The following is a 21102-nucleotide window of genomic DNA, read 5'->3' as shown; positions in this document are numbered from 1 at the left end:
AGAAGAGCATGCCTCTCAGCTAATCAGCCTCCTCAACAAAAGGAAAACCCGCTTTGAGTCTGTGGTTACAAATAAGTAGTCTTGCTTTAAAAAGTAGTTTAGGCTGCTCCCACTTGATTTGTTTATTATGCGTTAAGGGAAAGCTGACACTCTCAGACAAAGCCAGCAGGATGAGCCCTGAACTTTGCCCTACTGACTCACATTATGTGGCAGGATATCAAGTTTTTTAGGCTGAAAATGTATCGGGATGAGTTTATTGTGCAATGCAAACGGGTGTGCATTACATTTCTACCACATTTAGCAAGGTAAAAACAGAACGTGCTAGAATGAAGACAAGTCTAATGCGGTGCGTTTGTCTGTGAATGAGTCTCGTTTGTCTCCTACAGCCTCACGGTGAGTGATGATGATTGTTGCATCCCTTCCTTCTTCCTGCTTCATTTAAAGTGATCCCTCAGGGCTGTAGTAGCAGGTCTGTTTTCTTTGTTTCTGTGAGACAGACCTGTCTGAAAGCTCTTGTTTCTTCTGTTGTTTAGGGTTGAGTGGATGTCTTTTGTCGCTGAGCTCGTCCGGGGTGCTGGAAGTTGGCACGCTGAGCATCTTTACTCGCTGACCTCCCTGCAAAAGCAGCACAGCTTCCCTTTGCTCATTAGTATGGCAATTAACCAGCGCGCCGCTGGGCATGGACGCTGGACCGACCCATTGCTCATTTCCGCCTTTCAGGGCTGTAACCACCAATAATCAGATATAGCGACATTGTCTCACCAATATCTGATCTTTTTTGAAGATGCTTTGTTTGTTGCTAGGATGACTAAAAAGTTAAAAGTTATGCCTCAGCTGTCAAAATGATTGACTAATCAAATCAAAGAAGGCCGAGTTTGCTGTTTACAGGTTCTGAGTGTGAATTCCAGCCTGATGTTTCAGTATCGACATTGTAAGGTAAGATATATTTTGACAATTTCACAAATTACACAAAATACATTGTATGTGTCATAATTATCGATTTTTCATTCATGCCAAAAATCATTAGGATATTAAGTAAAGATCATGTTCCGTCAAGATATTTTGTAAATTTACTACTGTAAATATATCAAAACTTAATTTTGGATTAGTAATATACTTCATTTGGACAACTTTATAAGCGATTCTTTCAATACTTAGATTTTTCAAAATATTTTTGATCAGGATTTTTCCAGTGGCTTTTAGATTATTACAGAAAATAAGGTCTATGACCAACAAAACTTTATGATTCTTTCACATTTTGTTCAGCAGGATAATCTTCAGCAATGCAACTCTGAATTTTCAAGACTAAATACAATCGCCAGTATTGAAAAGATAATTGTAGGCTATATACAGTTGAAGTCAAAAGTTTACATACACCTTGCAAAAAATGTTAATTATTTTACTAAAATAAGGAGGGTCATACAAAACGCATGCTATTTTTATTTAATACTGACCTGAATAAGATATTTCACATAAAATACATTTACACATAGTCCATAAGAGAAAATAATAGTTGAATTTATAAAAATGACCCTGTTTCCAAAGTTTGCATACACTTGATATTGCGTTCTTCGCTGAATGATCCACAGCTGTGGTTTTTTTTGTTTAGTGATAGTTGTTCATGAGTCCCCAGTTAAACTGGCCACTGTTCTTCAGAAAAATCCTTCAGGTCCCACAAATTCTTTGTTTTTTCAGCATTTTTGTATATTTGAACCCTTTCCAACAATGACTGTATGATTTTGACATCCATCTTTTCACACTGAGGACAACTAAGAGACTCATATGCAACTATTAGAGAAGGTTCAACCGCTCACTGATGCATTAGAAGGAAACATAATGCATTAAGAGCCGGGGGTGAAAACTTTTGGAATTTAAAGATCAGGGTAAATTTAACTTAGTTTGTATTCTGGTAAAACATGTAAGTATCTTCTGTAGATTTAAATGCCAGTACTAAAAAAAAAAAAAAAAAAAAAAAAATGATATTTAGGCAAAATGAGACAAATGTACACATATTCATTCTGTTCAAAAGTTTTGACCCCCTGTTTTTAACGCATTGTGTTTCCTTCTGAAGAATCAGTGAGCGTTTGAACCTTCTGTAATAGTTGCATATGAGTCCCTCAGTTGTCCTCAAAATCATACAATGATTGTTGGAAAGGGTTCAAATATACAAAAATGCTGAAAAACCAAAGAAATTGTGATACCTGAAGGATTTTTCTGAAGAACAGCAGGCAGTTTAACTGTTTAGGACAAACAAAGGACTCATGAACAAGTATCACTAAAAAGAAAAACCTGATCATTCAGGTAACAGCACAGTATTAAGAATCAAGGTTATGTAAACTTTTGAAAAGGGTTATATCAATAAATTCACCCATCTATTTCAAGACAAGTAACATCTTTAACAAATCGTACAGATGTATTTTATGCTGTTGGATAAAACGTAAAAACATCTTAGGCTTGTGTTCACCACAGACCTTATTTCAGCCATTTAACCAAAAACCCATTCAAAAAACCTATTGAATTCAGGACGATGGAGCTGGAAGTGCTAAAATGCAACTCGTTTCTGGGATCCGGCCTACAAAAATACATCATCCCTTCAGCACTCTATAATATCCAGTGATGCAAGCAACTCAACTTTTTGTCACTGTTTTGATTGAAAATGCAGACTGTGAGTCATGACATGTGATTCATGTAATTCATAACTGAATGAGACAAGACAAGAAACATAAACACCGTTTTCAGAATATCAGGCACACAAATGATACAACAGAATGTGTGCGTCTTTTAAATAAAAATATGCGACGCTAGACCACAAAACCAGTCATAAGGGTCAATTTTTTGAAATTGAGTTTTATAAATCATCTGAAAGCTGATAAATAAGCCTCCATTGATGCATGGTTTGTTAGGATTGGTCGATATTTGGTTGAAAATCAGTTTGAAAATCTGCGGGTGAAAAAAAAAAAAAAAATCAAAATACAGAGAAAATCACATTTAAAGTTGTCCAAATTAAGTTCTTAGCAATGCATGTTACTAATCAGAAAGTAAATTTTGATATATTTACGGTAGGAAATTTACAAAATATCGTCATGGAACATGATAATATTCTAAATGGATAACTTTGATCCGTACAATGTATCGTTGGCTATTGCTACTAATATACCAGTGCGACTTACAACAAATTCTTCGGTTTTTCAGCATTTTTGTGTATTTGAACCAATGACTGTATGATTTTGAGATCCATCTTTTCACACTGAGGATGACTGAGGGACTCATATGCAACTATTACAGAAGGTTCAAACATTTACTGATACTAAATAAAAAATAACATGCATTTTGTCTGATCACTCTTATTTTGGTAAAAATTATTAACATTAACATAAAAAGTCAAATTTGATAAATTTACGGTAGGATATTTACAAATTATCTTCATGGAATCAATAATTTTGATCCGCACAATGTCTTGTTGGCTATTGCTACAAATATACCCTTGCGACTTATGACTTACGACTCGCTTTAATTTTGTTATTTAAATCCTTTAAATGTTCCAGACATGCTTACGACCTTGTCGTGTTTCGTTTTCAGAACCATGTCATTTTTTACATAAACTGTCATGCATCCAGACTGCTAAATATTGATGAGCTGGCGCTTTTCGCACTTAACGTTTATTATTTAACGCGCTAGGCGCGGGCTTCCCCTCGTCCTGACTGAGAACAGTGAGACGCAGAGGGTTGTACAGCATCCGAAGGGTTCTGCGGCGGCGCTGCAGGTGGGAGGGGCCGAGCGCAGAGGCAGAATGGATTAGGAGGGCCTGGGTAGGAGTGGTGCATTGTAGGGGAGCAGCCCCAGTTGTCCTGCCGCTGCGCTCTGCTCTGCTGCATGCTTCTCCAGGCGTCTGGCAGGCAGCCAATGGGAGGAGGCGAATCAGTGGCACTCGAGTTCAGTGTGTCAGTGCGGGTAGCAGTCTGCGAAGGGATGGGCCAGTGCAAACACACACACTGCACCACTGCAGCACTGGCCTACTTTACCTTTTCACCTACGTAACGTTACATGCCGATGCGTATTTGAATGCGTCGCTGGTTCTGATGCAGCCATAACAGAAGAAGCGGTTTTGCTGCAGTGATGTAGAGCTGCAAAAAAGCATATTCAATTACGCAACACCACCATGCGTTCTTCGGTGCAGACAAAGAGAGAGAGAGAGAAGAGGTGGGGTTTATACAGTTGTTGGCTTAAAAACAAGTGCATGAATGGAAATTAATGCAATACATGCATCCAGGAAAATAACCCCAAATAAACAGATGATGTCAGAGTCTGTCATCTGTGACCTCTCTTCTCTCATTTCTGTCTATGCCATCCCTCCCTCCCTGTCTTTGTTCCCGTTCTTATTTCTTTTCCGCCCAGACGGCAGGGGCAGGGACCGGTGGCTTATTAGCAAGCTCATGGCCACGCGCTACAGTCAGACAGGTCTGGGTCATGCCAAGCTAAGCCCCTCTTCCTCTCATTAAAGAGCAGCCGGGTAATCGCGGCTAAGCAGACGGTTAACTCCTAATGCAAAACAGCAAATATTGCACGCGTTAAATTGGCCTCTTCATGCTGTCAAAGGTGGACATGTGGAAAAACAAGCAGGAATGACCTACAGTATATTGATTCTACGCTGGCCTGAGATCACCTAAGAACCTTAAATGAACTAAGACTGAGGCAAACTTAGAGAAAAGCCTGATTCATCAAGGCGCTAGTCGAAAGGAAGCAGGTTATACTTTGTCTGGCACGCTTGGGAAATCATATGTAAGGCATATAATGTGACGCAGCCGGAGGGATGTTTTATTGCTCAGAGGCTGCTCTTTCATTGCTCAGGAGACTTAATGAAGTGCAATTTTCAACTTTGTGACAGATGTTTCAACTAACGTTCCTTTGGAGGAACATGTTAACGTGGATACTATAGTTCAGATAATTTGCTCTCGGAGGAGCTTGATGAGTTTTGATTGCAGAAATTGACCAATCTAAGTGCACACTGAGATATCGGTGAAGTTTCTTCTGAAACTCTAAAGGAGAAAATATGAGATTACTGCTTTTGTACCTTCTAAGAGAAAGATCTGAGAGACAGGACACCTCATTTTCTCTTCATTCATTGCATTTAAATAAAACAACTTATGGTTTAACTTACGATTTCCCCTTCCTGCATGTAGCACCTTTAAAAGTTTTTAGATTTTTCCAGTATTTCTATACAGTATTTTAGCAGTGATAATCAGTAGAATAATAATAATAATAAAAATAAATTATAAATAATATTTTTAATAGTAATAAAAACATTGAAATTGTTTTAATAAAAAAACATTACAAAATAAATTTTAAAATTAATAATAAATTGTAATCCTGGACCATAAAATCAGTCTTAAGTAGCATAGGTACATTTGTAGCAATAGCCAAAAATACATTGTATGGGTCAAAATGATCCATTTTTATTTAAAGCCAAAAATAATCAGGATATTAAGTAAAGATCATGTTCCATGAAGATATTTTGTAAATTTCCTACTGTAAATATATCAAAACTTACTTTTTGATTAGTAATATGCATTGCTAAGAACTTCATTTGGACAACTTTAAAGATAATTTTCTCAACATTTAGATTTTTTTATTTTTTTGCACAGATTCCAGTTTTTTTTTTTAAATAGTTGTACCTTGTCCAAATATCATCTTATCAACAAACCATACATCAATGGAAATGTTATTTATTAATTTTTCCGTTGATAAATCCCAATTTCAGATCCAGGGTCACAATTATTATTATTATTATTACTACTGCTACTAGTACTATAATTATCACAGTCAATTATATATTTAATAACAAATTATTCAAAATAATTAAATTACATTTTTGGTCCTTCAAACTGTACCAAAGCTTATTTAGTCTGGATAGACTTACAGTCTTTCATATATAGAGAGAGGAGCCATCATCTTTTTAATGTTTTCTTATTTCTTGGGATGCAATAAAATGTGTGAGCTGTCATAAAACGAGTTTAACAGGAAAAAGATGTCCTCGTAAAAGTTGTGTCATGACAATGATCTTCCGTCTGTCACTCCATCTGGGCAACAGAGAGGACATCAATCATACCCACTTTTGAAGCGGATCTGGAAAGACATGCGAAGTGGTGGTTTTTAAACAGACTCTGTGGCTGAGGCTTTCGACCGCTTGCTCTGTGTGTGTGTGTGTAAGGAGAAATGAAGCCAGCACGTACAGAGGCTGCTCCTCAGCCTTTCACAGTCTGTAAACGCAATTGATTAGCATTGGACATGCAATGCGATATCTCAGAGTAGTCAACTTTATCCCATTGCGTGCAGGCCGGTCCAGTGTTAAATACATATGAAACATGATCATGCATGTGAAAATTGAATAGTAGTCAAGATGTAAATATATACACTTGTAGTGCTCCGTCAGTGTTTGATTTCACAATACAGTATAGAATAAGCTCTATGCAAATCTCAAATCAAAGTGACTCGCTCTGAGCTTCTGAAGCTAAAAAGCGTAGAAATAAGCCATACATGTGGCTTTAGCATAATTCCCACCTCCAGATGTTTCTCAATGCAGCTCTTAAGCTCAGACTGTGAACTAGCTTGTGCTAAACTAAAAAAAAGAAGGGGGAAGAATAAAAAAGAGTGAATATTAACAAAAAAAAAAAGCCCCTGACTCACATTCTCAGGTTTGAGGGCAGTTAATATTAGCATACCTATTGTTCCTCAGGAGTGAGGTGACAAAGAAAGTGCTTCTCGTTTCAATGCCCCTGAATTGGTTTGAAATTTTCTTTGTGTAAAAAGAAGCAGATTTCCCTGCCCCCACCCCATCTTCCCGCTCGGGCCACAAAAGGCGCATTTGCCTGTAGATGCTTTGGGATCCATTGGGAGATCACCAATAAGCACTTCCATCATGCTCTTTAACATACCGGCCAACGACAGAGTGCTTGAGAGTATTGTTAATAGCTAACCGGCCATTAACGGCGTCTATGCCAATATTTGTGGATGGGATGAAATATTGATTAGACATCTCCTCGCATGCACTCGCAAATAAATTGGTATGGAATTGTGAAGAAAATGCATTGTTTGGGTTTGACATTGTTTGGGATACTGACTCATTGACAATAATGGATGATTATGAGGCTTGTTTTATTTAAATCACTTTCACCAATTCACATCTCAGTGGCTTGTTCTATATTATGCATTTTAGGCACAAATGTTACTGACCAAGATGTAAACATGAGGACATCTCAAGAAATAAAATTATTTAGCACAATCAGTTGAAAGTTGCTTCTAGAGTGGAGAGGAGGAGAGGCTGGTGTCATTTGGACAGGGACTTTGCGTGTTTTGAATAAATGCATATTTTAATAAATTATACAAATCTGGTGGTTCACTTTATAAGCACGCTGTAACCGAAATGTGAATGAATGCTAAACGTATTTCAGAGAGAGAGAGAGAGAGAGAGGGAGAGGGCGTGCGACAGACAAAGAGAGTGCATGTCTTGGCACGTTGTCCTTCATTGAAGCTTTTGAACAGTACATGTAAAGGTCATTCGGAGGAAAACGAAAATAATTATAGATTGTTTTGGTAGAACCTAAATTAGATGCAAAGTTAAGTGGCTAATATACTCTAAATGCAAATTATTATAATAAGGGGCTTGCCTAATATTGAAGGTGCACAAAGAAGGTTTTGTTTACATTTAGCTGACTCCCAATAATTGCAGTGGATTTGCACCGGATAGGTGTCTTGCACACATCACAATGATGGATATTGCTTTGTTTGTTTGATTTATGCTTTGTTTGCTTGTTTTATGCTTTGGTCATGTGATGCCAACATGATGGCAATCAAACCATGTAGAAAGATCTTTGTAGGGTGACATATGACATTTCTCAAAAAAGCTGTTTATTTATTTGTGACTCTGGATAACAAAACCAGTCTTAAGTAGCATGGGCATATTTGTAGAAATAGCCAAAAATGCATCGTATGCATAATTTTTTTCTTTTATGCCAAAAATCATTAGGATGGTAAGTAAATATCATGTTTCCTGCATGATCAGTACATTTTTTTTTTACCGTAAATATATCAACACTTAATTGTTGCATAGCTATGTACTTCATTTGAATAACTTTAAAAGCAATTTTCTCAGTATTTTGATTTTTTTTTTTCAAATAGTTGTATCTCGACCAATATTGCCCTATCCTAACAAACCATACATCAATGGAAAGCTAATTTATTCAGCTTTTAGATCTCCATTTCAGACTCTTATGACTGGTTTTGTGGTCCAGGGACACATTTATGAATTCAACTTTTTAAATTAGCACACACTTCCTAAGTGAACCCATAGGGGTTAATAATAACAAAAGGCCAAAAAATAATGCAGACTTACTGCTCGAATCTGCACATTTTCAACATTATCACCTTAAAGTTAGTTATTTGTGATCCTGGACCACAAAACCAGTCATATGGGTCAATTTTAAAAAATTTTGAAACTGAGATTTACACATCATCTGAAAGCTGAATAAATAAATGAAGATATAACTATTTGAAAATCTGGAATCTCATGGTGCAAAAAAAAAAAAAAAAAAAAAATCTAAATATTGAGAAAATCGTCTTTAAATTTGTCCAAACGAAGTTCTTATCAATGCACATTACTAATCAGAAATTAAGTTTTGATATATTTACGGTATGAAATGTACTAATTATCTTCATGGAACATGATCTTTATTTAATATCTAAGTGATTTTTGGCATAAAACAAAAATTTATCATTTGGACCCATACAATGTATTTTTGGCAATTGCTACAAATACACCCGTGCTGCTTAAGACTGGTTATGTGGTCCAGGGTGCACATAATTTGATTTGTTTTGACAGTTTTTCTACCAGGTAAAGCTAATACCCACAAAGACTTCACAGAAGACAAAGATGCTGAACAACAGACCTCAGAAGAGACACAGTTATGTAAACCAAGAGCATTTTTTATAACGCAAGGTCTCAACCACACTCGACATTAAAACGAGAAAGTTAAACAATAACTGTAATTCACATAAAATGTGTTATGTTGCTTTTTAATAAGACCACAAAAGAAAAGGGCGGGCCGCGGCGAGCTGTGGCTGAACTCGGTCACCCCCCCTTCCCGTCCGACATCCGTCCAATGAGCGCGGCGTATGCAAATCGCAACCCAGCGCCGCACCGTCCCTGCCCCGTCCGACCGGGGTGACGTCATGCGCACATATTCTCCGGTAGTGCCGCGTCTGGCTGCAGCGAGTCAGACAGCGAACAGAAACGAGCTGCAAGGGAGGGGTGCGCACTCGAAAGGGGAATATCGCCACCGCCGGCATTCCAGTCTCCGGGAATAACGCTTATTCCGCACTTCGGGATTGCACTGATTTTTTTATTACTGTTGTTTGGACACAAGGAACGAGGACGCGCACTGAGTTCGCCCCCGTGGAGCTTTTTAAACCAGCCGTTCCCAGCTCAATCCCACCCTCCTCCTGTAAGTTTTCCCTCTTTGTTTCCAGACCCATCCAAGATGCCTAGTTCGCTGTTCGCCGACATGGAGCGGAGCGGCAGCGGCGGGCAAGGGGACGCCCTGGATGACCAAAGAGCCCTACAGATCGCCCTGGACCAGCTCTCGCTGCTCGGAATGGATAACGATGAAAATTCCCTGTATGACAACGAGCCCAGGAAAAAGAGCGTGAACATGACCGAATGCGTCCCCGTTCCCAGCTCCGAGCATGTTGCTGAAATCGTCGGCAGACAAGGTAATCATCATTATGCTCTTCAGTTCAGAGAAATGCGTGCATGCTGTTATTGTAGCATGTGTAGTCATTTGCATGTGCGTTATATGGGGAATGTAGGTTATAGCCTATTTTCAACCGCACTGCCCTGCTTATGTCCGACCAAACAAAAGCAAGGGAGCACTGACACAGCCCGAGCATATCTACCTTTAATGTGTCATCATCACCTTAAACACACAACATTCCTGCATATCTAGAGCGAAGTGCCATTTTCTTCAGGCAGCGGCTTGCTCTGTCTTTCTTTGTCTCAATGGACTTTGTTTACACTCCCTATATAGCCTATTGGGAATAGACTTCCTTAACCAGGAAACAACATTATACAGCCTGGATCTGGGTGACAACACGTTCTGTAGGTTATCCGAGATGTACTAGGGGACAAAGCAAGTTGTTGACAGTATGATTAGAGCGTTGCGTTGGGTCAGACTCTCTGGAAAATCCTGAATTCAGCGTGCATGTTTTTTTTTTCTCCCTGTGCTATTTTTGACCCTGTATGTCAAGTAGCCGAGCATGTGGTTTGAATTTATGCCGCACACCAAAAAAAAAAGAATTAATAAAAAAAAAAAAAAATAAAGTGACATTTTTGTCCCCCCATAAGACTGTGTGCTGTTCTGTGCTTGATTGTGTGTTTTGTGCCAGATTGTGTTTGCTTTGTCTTATTTTTGCTTTTTTTGATTTCTCACAATTGCAGGTTGCAAAATTAAAGCCCTGCGAGCAAAGACCAATACGTATATCAAAACTCCAGTGAGGGGAGAGGAGCCAGTCTTTGTTGTGACAGGCAGGCGAGAGGATGTAGCCATGGCTCGGAGGGAGATCATCTCAGCGGCTGAGCACTTCTCTATGATCCGAGCCTCACGGAACAAAAACAGCAGCCTGAATGGAAACGCCACGGTGCCCGGGCCGCCCAACCTGCCGGGTCAGACCACCATCCAGGTGCGGGTGCCCTACCGGGTTGTGGGGCTGGTGGTCGGCCCCAAGGGGGCCACCATCAAGCGCATCCAGCAGCAGACGCACACCTACATCGTCACACCCAGCCGGGACAAAGAGCCAGTGTTCGAGGTGACGGGCATGCCGGAGAACGTAGACCGGGCCCGGGAGGAGATCGAAGCACACATCGCCATGCGCACTGGTGGCCTGATCGAGTTCACGGACGAGAACGACTTCCACGCCAATGGCACCGACGTGGGCTTTGACTTGCATGGGAATGCCAGCCTGTGGAGCAAGCCGAGCTCCAGTGTCACGCCCACCTCGGGCCGCAAGCCTTTCTCCAACTACCGCAATGACAGCTCCAGCTCTCTGGGGAGTGCCTCTACCGACTCGTACTTTGGCGGCGGCGGCAACAACAGCAGCTCGCGGATGGCCGACTACAGCCCACCCAGCCCCGCCCTCAGCTACACTGCCTCCAGCAACGGCAACAATAACAACAACAACATCAACATGAACACCAACGGCAATGGATTTGTCTACGGCAGCGAGGTGATCTCGCCCGATTGCACTGACCTGAGCTTCGACCCGTCGCCGGGATTCGACCCCACTCCGGCGCCGCCAGGCCTGATGTGGTCACAGTACGAGCGCGCCACCAGTGGCACCTCGGCCTCATCGCCCGTGTTTGCCGCCAATGCTTCCACAAATGCCAACGGGCTGCTGGCGGGCCAGCGCCGAGCCAACGGAGTGGGATGCACCAGCCAGCCCAGGCTGTCCCCGCCGCTGCACCAGGCAAACGGCACCGCCGAGCATCCGCTTGCACGCCGGGTGCGCAGCGACCCTGGCGGAGGCACCCTCAGCTTCCCCGGCTACTCCCCGGCTCACCAGAGCGTTCCCTCCGACTCGTCCATCTCATCATCCTCCTCGTCATCCTCCTCCTCCTCATCCGGGACGAGCCGCAAGGGCAGCCGGGACTGCTCTGTGTGCTTCGAAAGCGAGGTGATCGCGGCCCTGGTGCCCTGCGGCCACAACCTGTTCTGCATGGAGTGTGCCAACCGCATCTGCGAGAGGAACGAGCCCAAATGCCCCGTCTGCCATGCTGCAGTTACTCAGGCTATACGTATATTTTCATAAGCGGCGTCCACGTGTCCTCCTTGACTTCGTGAGAGCCTAATAACGTGTGTTATTGTACGTGTATATACATTACGTATGTAGAGCTGCAGTATCCAAAAAGGGACGGTCATTGTTCATACTGTACTGTAGCTCGGGACAAATATTTTCAACATCTAATGCATGTTTTAAATATTAAAGCCTAGTAATCAATAGTTTTAGTCAACTGTACACAAGCAAGCGTTAATGAAGTAAGGACAGCCGACGGGCTCACCCCGAGGTACCTTAGTCAGTTCGTCGACTGTTAGCATAAACGAGCCTTTCGATTCCGCCAATCGAATGTACTGGTAGCAGACCTGGAGATTCTGGACGGCTTCCTGTCTGACCGACACACACACACACACACAAACACACACACACAGAGAGAGAGAGAGACTTACGGCGGCGGTGGAGATACTGCAGCTTACGCGATGGAACTTGTTTTGAGGGAGAACAGCAACATATCCTACATATATATAAATATATATGTATAGATCAACCAGAAATTCCACAAGTTTTAAATATTCATGATGACATTACTACAGATTGAAGTATTTTATTCTTTTTTGACTTGAAAGATTATATTTCGTATTGCAAAGATGTTTACAGATATTTTAATTTAAGTTCAGTGAACTTTTTTGTAGCTGGGTTCAAATATCTTTTTATTTTTTATTAGTATGGCCTCGCGGCGACGAACACTGTATTATTTTAATATCACTCGGAATGCGGATGGCGATTCAGACCACGAAATGTGCATTTGTGCATCGGACAGTATTCTGTTGGGTCGGATGGGTTTCTAGGTTCAGCAAAAAATGTCTTTTGAATCCGTTTCACCCAGCATATTTTCTATTCAGTAATATAAAGCATATTTTATTCTATATTATTACGAAATGTCGAAATGTATAAAACTTAGTACGTTCAGACGAAAAGGAACCGTTTAAGCTTTCTAAAAATTTGTATGAATTAGATTCCAGTGGGTATCACAGAGTTCTGTTCTGTTGCGCCACTATAGGTTTAGGATTTCTATTTTAATACGTTTGTTTACCACTTGTTTATGTATATGTAGGTGAAGTTACTTGAGCGTATATGTACTTTATTGAGCAAAGTTTAAAAACAAAGTATATTTTATTTTATGATAAAAGGCCTTTAACCTCATGGTCAAATACTAATATTATATTTGCTGAAACAAGATTTGAAAATGTATCAAGAGTTTTATTTTTCTGACATTTAAAGTTCTACATGATAAAGTAAAACTTAAGTAATGGTGCTACTTCATGTTTTTTTAAGTATTTCTATATAAGTCCAATAAAATGGTACATGAACGAGAAGTGTTGCTTCGCTTATTATGGAAACATCTGTCCTGTCTTTTTGATATGCGTGCAGCTTCAAATTCCTTGTACTGGAAACTTTCTTAGAAGGCCTTTGCTTTCGTAACACAGCAGCATATGTTCCATTGAGCTCATGTTAGGGCTTTAAAACCGCTGCAGTGATGAAGAAACACACGTTGGGCTTTTACTCATCTGGTGACGTCATCAGTATGGCGTCTGACAGGTTCAAACACACTTATGTGGGGTCAGGGGTGACGTTGATGTCAGCTGTTTAGTCACGTCTTCATGTTTTCCTCATTTCTCAATGCTGGTTTCTAACGTGCCTTCCTTCCAGCAGCGTTTGCAGTGTCATGTGGGTTTTTTTGGTGGAAAGAATGACTGAGAATATTCCCTTGGTCCTAGAAAATAAATGCACGGCGAACGGGCCTTAATGATCGGTTTAAAATGGAAACATCCAAATGCTGGCTTCACAATCCGGCCCTCGTAAACCGAACTATTAGGAAACAATCCCAGCGCTCGCAGAAAAGAGCTGACAAGTGTTAGACCTAAATTCAGAACACATGCCCTTTGTTGGGTTCACAGCTTGACTTCTTAACAAGACGGGAATAAATACAGGAAGCAAATATTTTGTCGGGCTGGTCCCAGGGTGGGTATATTTCGTATTATGTGTAAGGGAGAATGGAGCTGGTTGGCACAAGCTTGCGTTTCTGGGTCAGAAGTGGGTGCTGGTGCAATAATCTAAACGTTTTCCCCTCGTAGTGATTGGTTGGTTGGCACATGGAATATTAAATTAAGATTCATTAATTATTCATAGCTGATGAGCCTCCCTGCTGTTTATTTAAATGAAGGATGGAGCTAAAACCATCATTTAAGACTATAAAAAATGGGTCAGAGTTAATCATATCATAAATCATGTGTCCTGTGATTCTGATTAATTATGTGCACTATTAATACATATATATTAGGTGTTTATTATTATTAATTTATAAGTTATAAGTCATGTCATATAAATGCATCAAAAATACATAATGCATGTAGTATTATGATTCACTGAGTATTGTTTAGATATTTTGTAATCAGTTTTAGTGCACTGGCAACCAACCAGTCTAAAGAAGGTTGGACTTAATCATATCATGTAAATGTGTCATATTATTATGATTCATTGTCATAATGTGTTAAATTATGCATGTTATTAATATATATTATAATAGGTATGGGTTTGGTTAAAAATTGTTTTATTTACCTTTTTATTACTACCACCCAAGCTTAATTTTTTAACTAAATAATTATGTATATTTTTTAATGTATACCCTAGGTTATAGGTCCTTTTAACACCATCAACCAACCTAAAAAAAATTTTTTTTTAAGTTACAATTAATTATATTATATGATATTTATTATATTTTTTAAAACTTTTTTTTATTAAGTTAGTATTAAGTTAGTCATATAATAAATGCATCTTAAATTACATAATAAATGTATTATTATGATTATTGTGTATTATTTAGATATTTTTTCTACGGTTTTAGTACACTGGCAACCAACCAGTCTAAATAAGGTTAGAATCATATCATGTATATGTAATATATTATTATGATTCAGCATGTATATTATTAGTATATATTATTATGGCAAGTGTTAGTTTTGTTTAACATAATGTTTTCTTTAGGTTTCTAACACAGCCAGCTTAAAAAAAATAACTATATGGTTAAAAGGAATCATGATCAATGTATCATTTTATTATGTACATTATAAATATTTATTATAATATCAGTTTGGTTAAAAATAGTTTTATTTACCGTTTTATTACTGCCAACCAACCTAAAAAAGGTCATTATATATTATTTATGATGTTATTATTTATTATTGTGATAGTTTTGATAGTTGCTAATTTGGTTTAAAAAATTTTGGGCTAGAATTAATCCTATATAAATGTATCATATTATAATGATTAACGATTAACTATGTATGTTATTTAATATTTATGCATACCCAAATGATAGTTTTAGAATAGTTTTTAATAGCTTTTTAACACTGCCAACCAACCAAGCTTTTTTTGTATATTTGTATATTAATTCATTATATATATATATATATATATATATATATATATATATATATATATATATATATATAATAGCTGTTAGTTTTGTTTATGTATATTGCATATTATATATGTTATGATAGGTGTCAATTTGGTTAAAAATAATTTTACTTAGCTTTTTGTTACTGCCAACCAACCTAAAAAATATACAAAAAAGGCTATTATATATTTTATATGTTAATATATATTGTTTTGATAGGTGTTAATGTTTTCTTTTAACACTTTTTGTTTTTAACAAAAAAAGGGGTTAGACTTATTTCTATGATAAATGTATCATATTATAATGATTAATTATATATATATTTTTAATGTATACCCTAATTATAGGTTTTCATGTGTTTTAGAATAGTTTTCTTTAGTTTTTTAACACTGCTAACCAAGCTAAAAATGTGTTTTGTTTTGTTTTTTGTTTTTTTTTTCCCACAAAAAAAGGGCGGTTTACAATTAATCATATAATGAATGTATATGTGACCCTGGACCACAAACCCAGTCATAAGGGAGATTTATACATCATCTAAAAGCTGAATAAATAAGCTTTCTATCAAAATATGGTTTGATAGGATAGGATACAATATTTGGCAAAGATACAACTATTTGAAAATCTGGAGTCTGAAGGTGGAAAAAAAAATAGTTGTCCAGATGAAGTTCTTAGCAATGCATATTACTAATCAAAAATTACATTTTGATATATTTACACTAGGAACTTTACTTTCCAAATGATTTTTGGCATAAAAGAAAAATCGATAATTTTGACCCATACAATGTATTTTTGGCTATAGTTTGTTTAAAATATTGCCAAATAACCTAAAAGTTTATTTTTAACCTACAACTACAGCAAGGATGGGTTACATATAATGCATTTGCATCATGCTTGTTCCACCACAGAATAAAAAAAACTAAAGACAATCATGGCTTTTTATCTCACAATTCAGACTTTTTTCTCAGAATTGCAAGGAAAAAGTCTAAATGAGAACTCTCAACTGTGAGGAAAAAAGTCATTTCTGAGAAAAGAAAATAGAAATTGTGAGAAAAAGCTGAATTCTGAATAAAAGTAAATATCTGAATATCGCAGTTCAGGCTTTTTTTTTTTTATTTTCGCAATTCTGCACTCACATTTTACAATTCTGAGTTGCAAGAAAAAAGTGGGAATTTGAAAAAAATAAAATCAAATAAAATAACTGCAAGTTGAATTGAGATGAAAACTTTAAATTGCAAGAAAATCTGAATTCTGAGTTTATATATCACAATTCTAACAATTAAATATCACAATTATGACACCCCACCCCCATTTCTTTACTCATATCTTGTAATTCTGAGTTTTGCAGTTTGCAAAAACAAATTCTAGAAAAAAAATAAATAAATAAATAAGTAATAAATAATAAATAAGCGTAATAAATAAGCTTTCCATTGACATATGGTTTGTTAGGATAGGAGACAATATTTGGTCAAGATACAACTATTTGAAAATCTGAGTCTGAAGGTGGCAAAAAAAAAAAAAATATATATATATATATATATATTGATAAAATCGCCTTTTAAGTTGTCCAAATGAAGTTCTTAGCAATGCATATCACTGGACAAAAATTAAGTTTTGATATATTTACAGTAGGAAATTTACTAAATATCTTCATTGAACAAGATCCTTACTTAATATCCTAATGATTTTTGGCATAAAATAATAATCGATAATTTTGACCCATACAATGTATTTTTGGTTATTGCCACAAATATATCTCGTAATTCTGAGTTTTGCAGTTTGCAAATAAAATTCTAGAAAAAATTTTAAATAAATAAGCTTTTCATTAACATATGGTTTGTTAGGATAGGATACAATATTTGGCCAATATACAACTATTTGAAAATCTGAGTCTGAAGGTGGCAAAAAAAAAAAAAAAAAAAAATATATATATATATATATATATATTGATAAAATCGCCTTTTAAGTTGTCCAAATGATGTTCTTAGCAATGCATATCACTGGACAAAAATTAAGTTTTGATATATTTACAGTAGGAAATTTACTAAATATCTTCATTGAACATGATCCTTACTTAATATCCTAATGATTTTTGGCATAAAATAATAATCGATAATTTTGACCCATACAATGTATTTTTGGTTATTGCCACAAATATATCTCATAATTCTGAGTTTTGCAGTTTGCAAATAAAATTCTAGAAAAAAATTTAAATAAATAAGCTTTTCATTAACATATGGTTTGTTAGGATAGGATACAATATTTGGCAGAGATACAACTTTTTGAAAATCTGGAATCTGAAGGTAGAAAAAAATCTAAATATTGAGAAAATGACCTTTAAAGTTGTCCAAATTAACTTAGCAATGCATGTTCTTAATCAAAAATTAATTTTGATATATTTACGCTAGAAAATTTACAAAATATCTTCATGGAACATGATCTAATATCCTAATGCTTTTTGGCATAATGTTGACCCATTCAATGTATTTTTGGTTATAGTTTGTTTAAAATTTTGCCAAATAACCTAAAAGTTTGTTTTTAACCTATAACCACAGCAAGGATGGGTTACCCTATGTATATTATTTCATCAAGCTCCAGCATTGACTAGACTAATTTTTTTTTAAAGTACTCATATCCTGGAAACGTCCAGAATACCAATAATAAAATATCTCTGTCCTCTCCAAGTACATCATATTCCCAGCCCTTTGCTCCCCTAGCTAATCAAACCGCTGGATCTAAGTAGGAAACTGAGATTGGGAGCAAATGTCTGGGGTGTCTGTGTCTCCCAGCAGCCTTAGCTGGATGTGACGGTGACGTTTTGTAGGAAGGAGGTCATTATCTATTTTTAAATCGCCAACTTAAGCCATTAGATTTAGCAACGTGTCTGTGCGCTCCAGACCGCCATTTGGCCAGAAAAACCCGCTTGTGTTTATTATTCAAGCTTGTGGCCCACAAAGAAGTATAAGAGGAAGGGATTGATCCGTCTTTGTCTCTGCCAGTGCTTCTTGCTTGGTGTCTCCTCCCTCTCGTCATACAGTCATCTTTAATTCATGAGACACAGTGGTTGTCATTGTGCGCTGGAGTGGCTTGGCTCTCATTTGATTTGACTCCTGCCACCTGACAGTGCACTGCTGCTTGCTAACTAGCATCCAGGATTTCTGTCAGCGTGCACCATCTCATGTCCCCCATGAGAACGCCAGACAAAGCTATTCCTGCGAACAGTTCTCCATCATCAACGTACCGTGCTGATGAGCCTATACATCCACCGACTGTCAACTATAGCAACTTAATTGTCCTGAAATTACCCCTTAAAGTCCCTGCAAAGCCTAGAGAATCAAAAGAGCAATTGGTTACGACTATGAAAGTGATTAGCTGATGGGGAAAGTATTCAAATGGCTCTAATAAGCCTCTGGGGATCGTACGACATTACCCGCGAAATGAAACTTCTATTTTAACTGCCCAATGAAAACAATGAACACACTACTGAATGAGCGAACCGTGCACATTTAATGCATTGCGTCATGCTTGTATGGAAGCTTGGTTCTACCACAGAATAAAAAACTAAAGACAATCATGGCTTTTTATCTCACAATTCAGAAAAAGTCTTAATTAGAACTCACAACTGTGAGGAAAAAGTGAGAATTGTGAGATGGAAATTTGGAAATTGCGGGAAAAAGCAGAATTCAGAATAAATATCTGAATATCACAATTCAGACTTTTTATCACAATTCTGCACTAACATCTTACAATTCTGAACTTTTTAAAGATAAATACATAATTGCAAGAAAAAAGTGTGTATTTGGAGAACCGCCCCCCATTTCTTTCTTCACTTATATCTCAAAATTCTGAGTTTTGCAGTTTGCAAACAAATTCTAAAAATTGCAGAATATAATCTCATAATTACGAGATGTAAATGCAAAATTTCAGGAAGACAACTGAGAATTTTGAGAGAAAAAAGTACTACTTGTGAAATGAAAACTCTGAACTGTAAGATGTAATTGCTTGGAATTGTTTATTACATTTTTATTTTTGCACAATTGTCATTTTTTTCTTCTCCCAGTTTTGAATTTATGTCTTGCAATTTAGATTTTAAACACAATATATAAACACAATTTGAAAAAGAAAAGTTAGGATTGTGAACTCACAACTGCAAAAAAAATTGAAGTAAACACAAAAAGAATAAACTTGGAATTATGAGAAAAAAAATCAGAATTCTGAGTTTATATATCACAATATGTCTTTTGTTCACGTTTCACGGTTCAGAACTTTTTCTCAGAATTGCAAGATATAAACTTGTGAATGCAAAATTTCAAAAGAATTGTGAGATACATTTGCAATTGCAAGAAGAAAACTGAAGAATTTTGAAAAAGTAAGAATTGTTAGATGTAAACCTGGAACTGTCAAAACAAAAAAAGTCAAAATTTAGCATTTATATAGCACAATTTTCACAAGTGAGGAAAACACTAATTGTTAGACAAGTTTGCAATTGCAAGAAAAAAACAGAATGCTGAGAACTGTTAGATGTAAGAATTTGTGAGAAATATTGCTTCTGCCATTATATCTCCCAATTTCTTTTATATACTGCAATTCTGATTTTTTTTTTCAGAACTGAGGGCAACAAAGTCTGAATTGTGAGACATAAACACAATTTTGAAATGAAAAGTCAGGACTGTGAAATATAAATTTGTAAGAAAATGTGAGTTTCCTAGTTCTGAGCTTTTTATCAGAATTTCAAGATATAAACTCAGAATTGCTAAATTGTATAATTTTTTTGCAGCTGCAAGAAAAAAAGTTCTGAGAAACTTCTGAGAAAAAAGTAAGAAATGTGAGATGTACACTTGGAAATGCAAGGAAGAAAGTCAAAATTCTGAGCTGTGTATCACAATTTTGATGTTTTTCAGAACTGGGAGAAACAAAGACCGAATTATGAGATAAAAAGTTAAAAAAGACACTAATCCTTATTATTTTTTATTTCATGGAAGAAACTGTCTTATGTTTGCTATTAATAGTAAGCTACAAAAATAGTGCATGACTGTTTCCATTCAAAGACAATGGTATATGTAATTATGTTTAAATATACATGGATGAACATATGAGAACTTTTTATTGGCAGGATGTGTTCTCTAAGCTCTGCTTTTCTGGCCTTTAACTTCTAATGCTATAGTCAGCGTTCACTTAGGCATACAGAAATGTTTGTGAGATTCAGTCTTGGTATAAGATGTGCAACACGCATTTTAGTTTTTGAAAGAGCACAGAACATCACCGCGTGCCAATTGATGGTTTTCTCTGGAAACAGTACTAGAAATACAGGCTTTCTGGGGTGTGTTAATTATGTTGGCCTGACAAAGCTAACATACTGTTATAGTACAAATTTAGGTTCGTTTTTTTGTTTCAAAATCCCCAACCAGAGACCAAAACATCTAAATGCAACTCATCCTAAAACTGCCAAAGTATCCAAACTGCACAAGGCCTGAAAAACCTTCAGACGTCAAACTAACCTTCAACTGTTCAAACATTCAAACTTTTGTTTTTAATTCCTCAATGCATTTTTAAATGTAGCCAAAACTAACAGTAAACAGAAACAGAAAATGTCTAAATTTTCTCTGCTAATGCAAAAATGTAAATGTAAAAACCATACCTCTTTAAAATGCGGATTGTATAACATTTCTCAATGTGGTTTAATGGAAAACAAAGCTTGGTATGTGCACAGCTGGCTTTCGTGTTTATTGTTTATTGCAGGGACGGGGCGAGTGATTATGCTTTTGTAATTGATTTATCTTTTAAGTGCACTGCTCAAGTGTATAATGGTGGTGTAGCATGAC

The 21102-nt window shown here is 36.9% G+C and overlaps 1 protein-coding gene across 1 annotated transcript; it reads left to right on the top strand.

The window, feature by feature from the left end:
* Positions 1–9261: 9261 nt before the first annotated feature.
* On the top strand, positions 9262–13193 carry mex3b (mex-3 RNA binding family member B). Its single transcript, XM_073837395.1, has 2 exons — positions 9262–9765; positions 10490–13193. Exons 1-2 carry the CDS (start codon positions 9534–9536, stop codon positions 11854–11856), a joined length of 1599 nt encoding a protein of 532 aa, XP_073693496.1. The 5' UTR covers positions 9262–9533; the 3' UTR covers positions 11857–13193.
* The last annotated feature ends 7909 nt before the right edge of the window (positions 13194–21102 follow it).

This window comes from Garra rufa, chromosome 3, assembly GCF_049309525.1.
Source record: "Garra rufa chromosome 3, GarRuf1.0, whole genome shotgun sequence".
Taxonomy (NCBI): domain Eukaryota; kingdom Metazoa; phylum Chordata; class Actinopteri; order Cypriniformes; family Cyprinidae; genus Garra; species Garra rufa.
This window is presented reverse-complemented; position numbering and strand designations above follow the sequence as displayed.

Coding starts and splice junctions, on each gene's coding strand:
- mex3b (XM_073837395.1), top strand. CDS start 9,534: ATGCCTAGTTCGCTGTTCGCCGACATGGAGCGGAGCGGCAGCGGCGGG. Junction 9,766..10,489: donor TGAAATCGTCGGCAGACAAG/GTAATCATCATT, acceptor TCACAATTGCAG/GTTGCAAAATTAAAGCCCTG.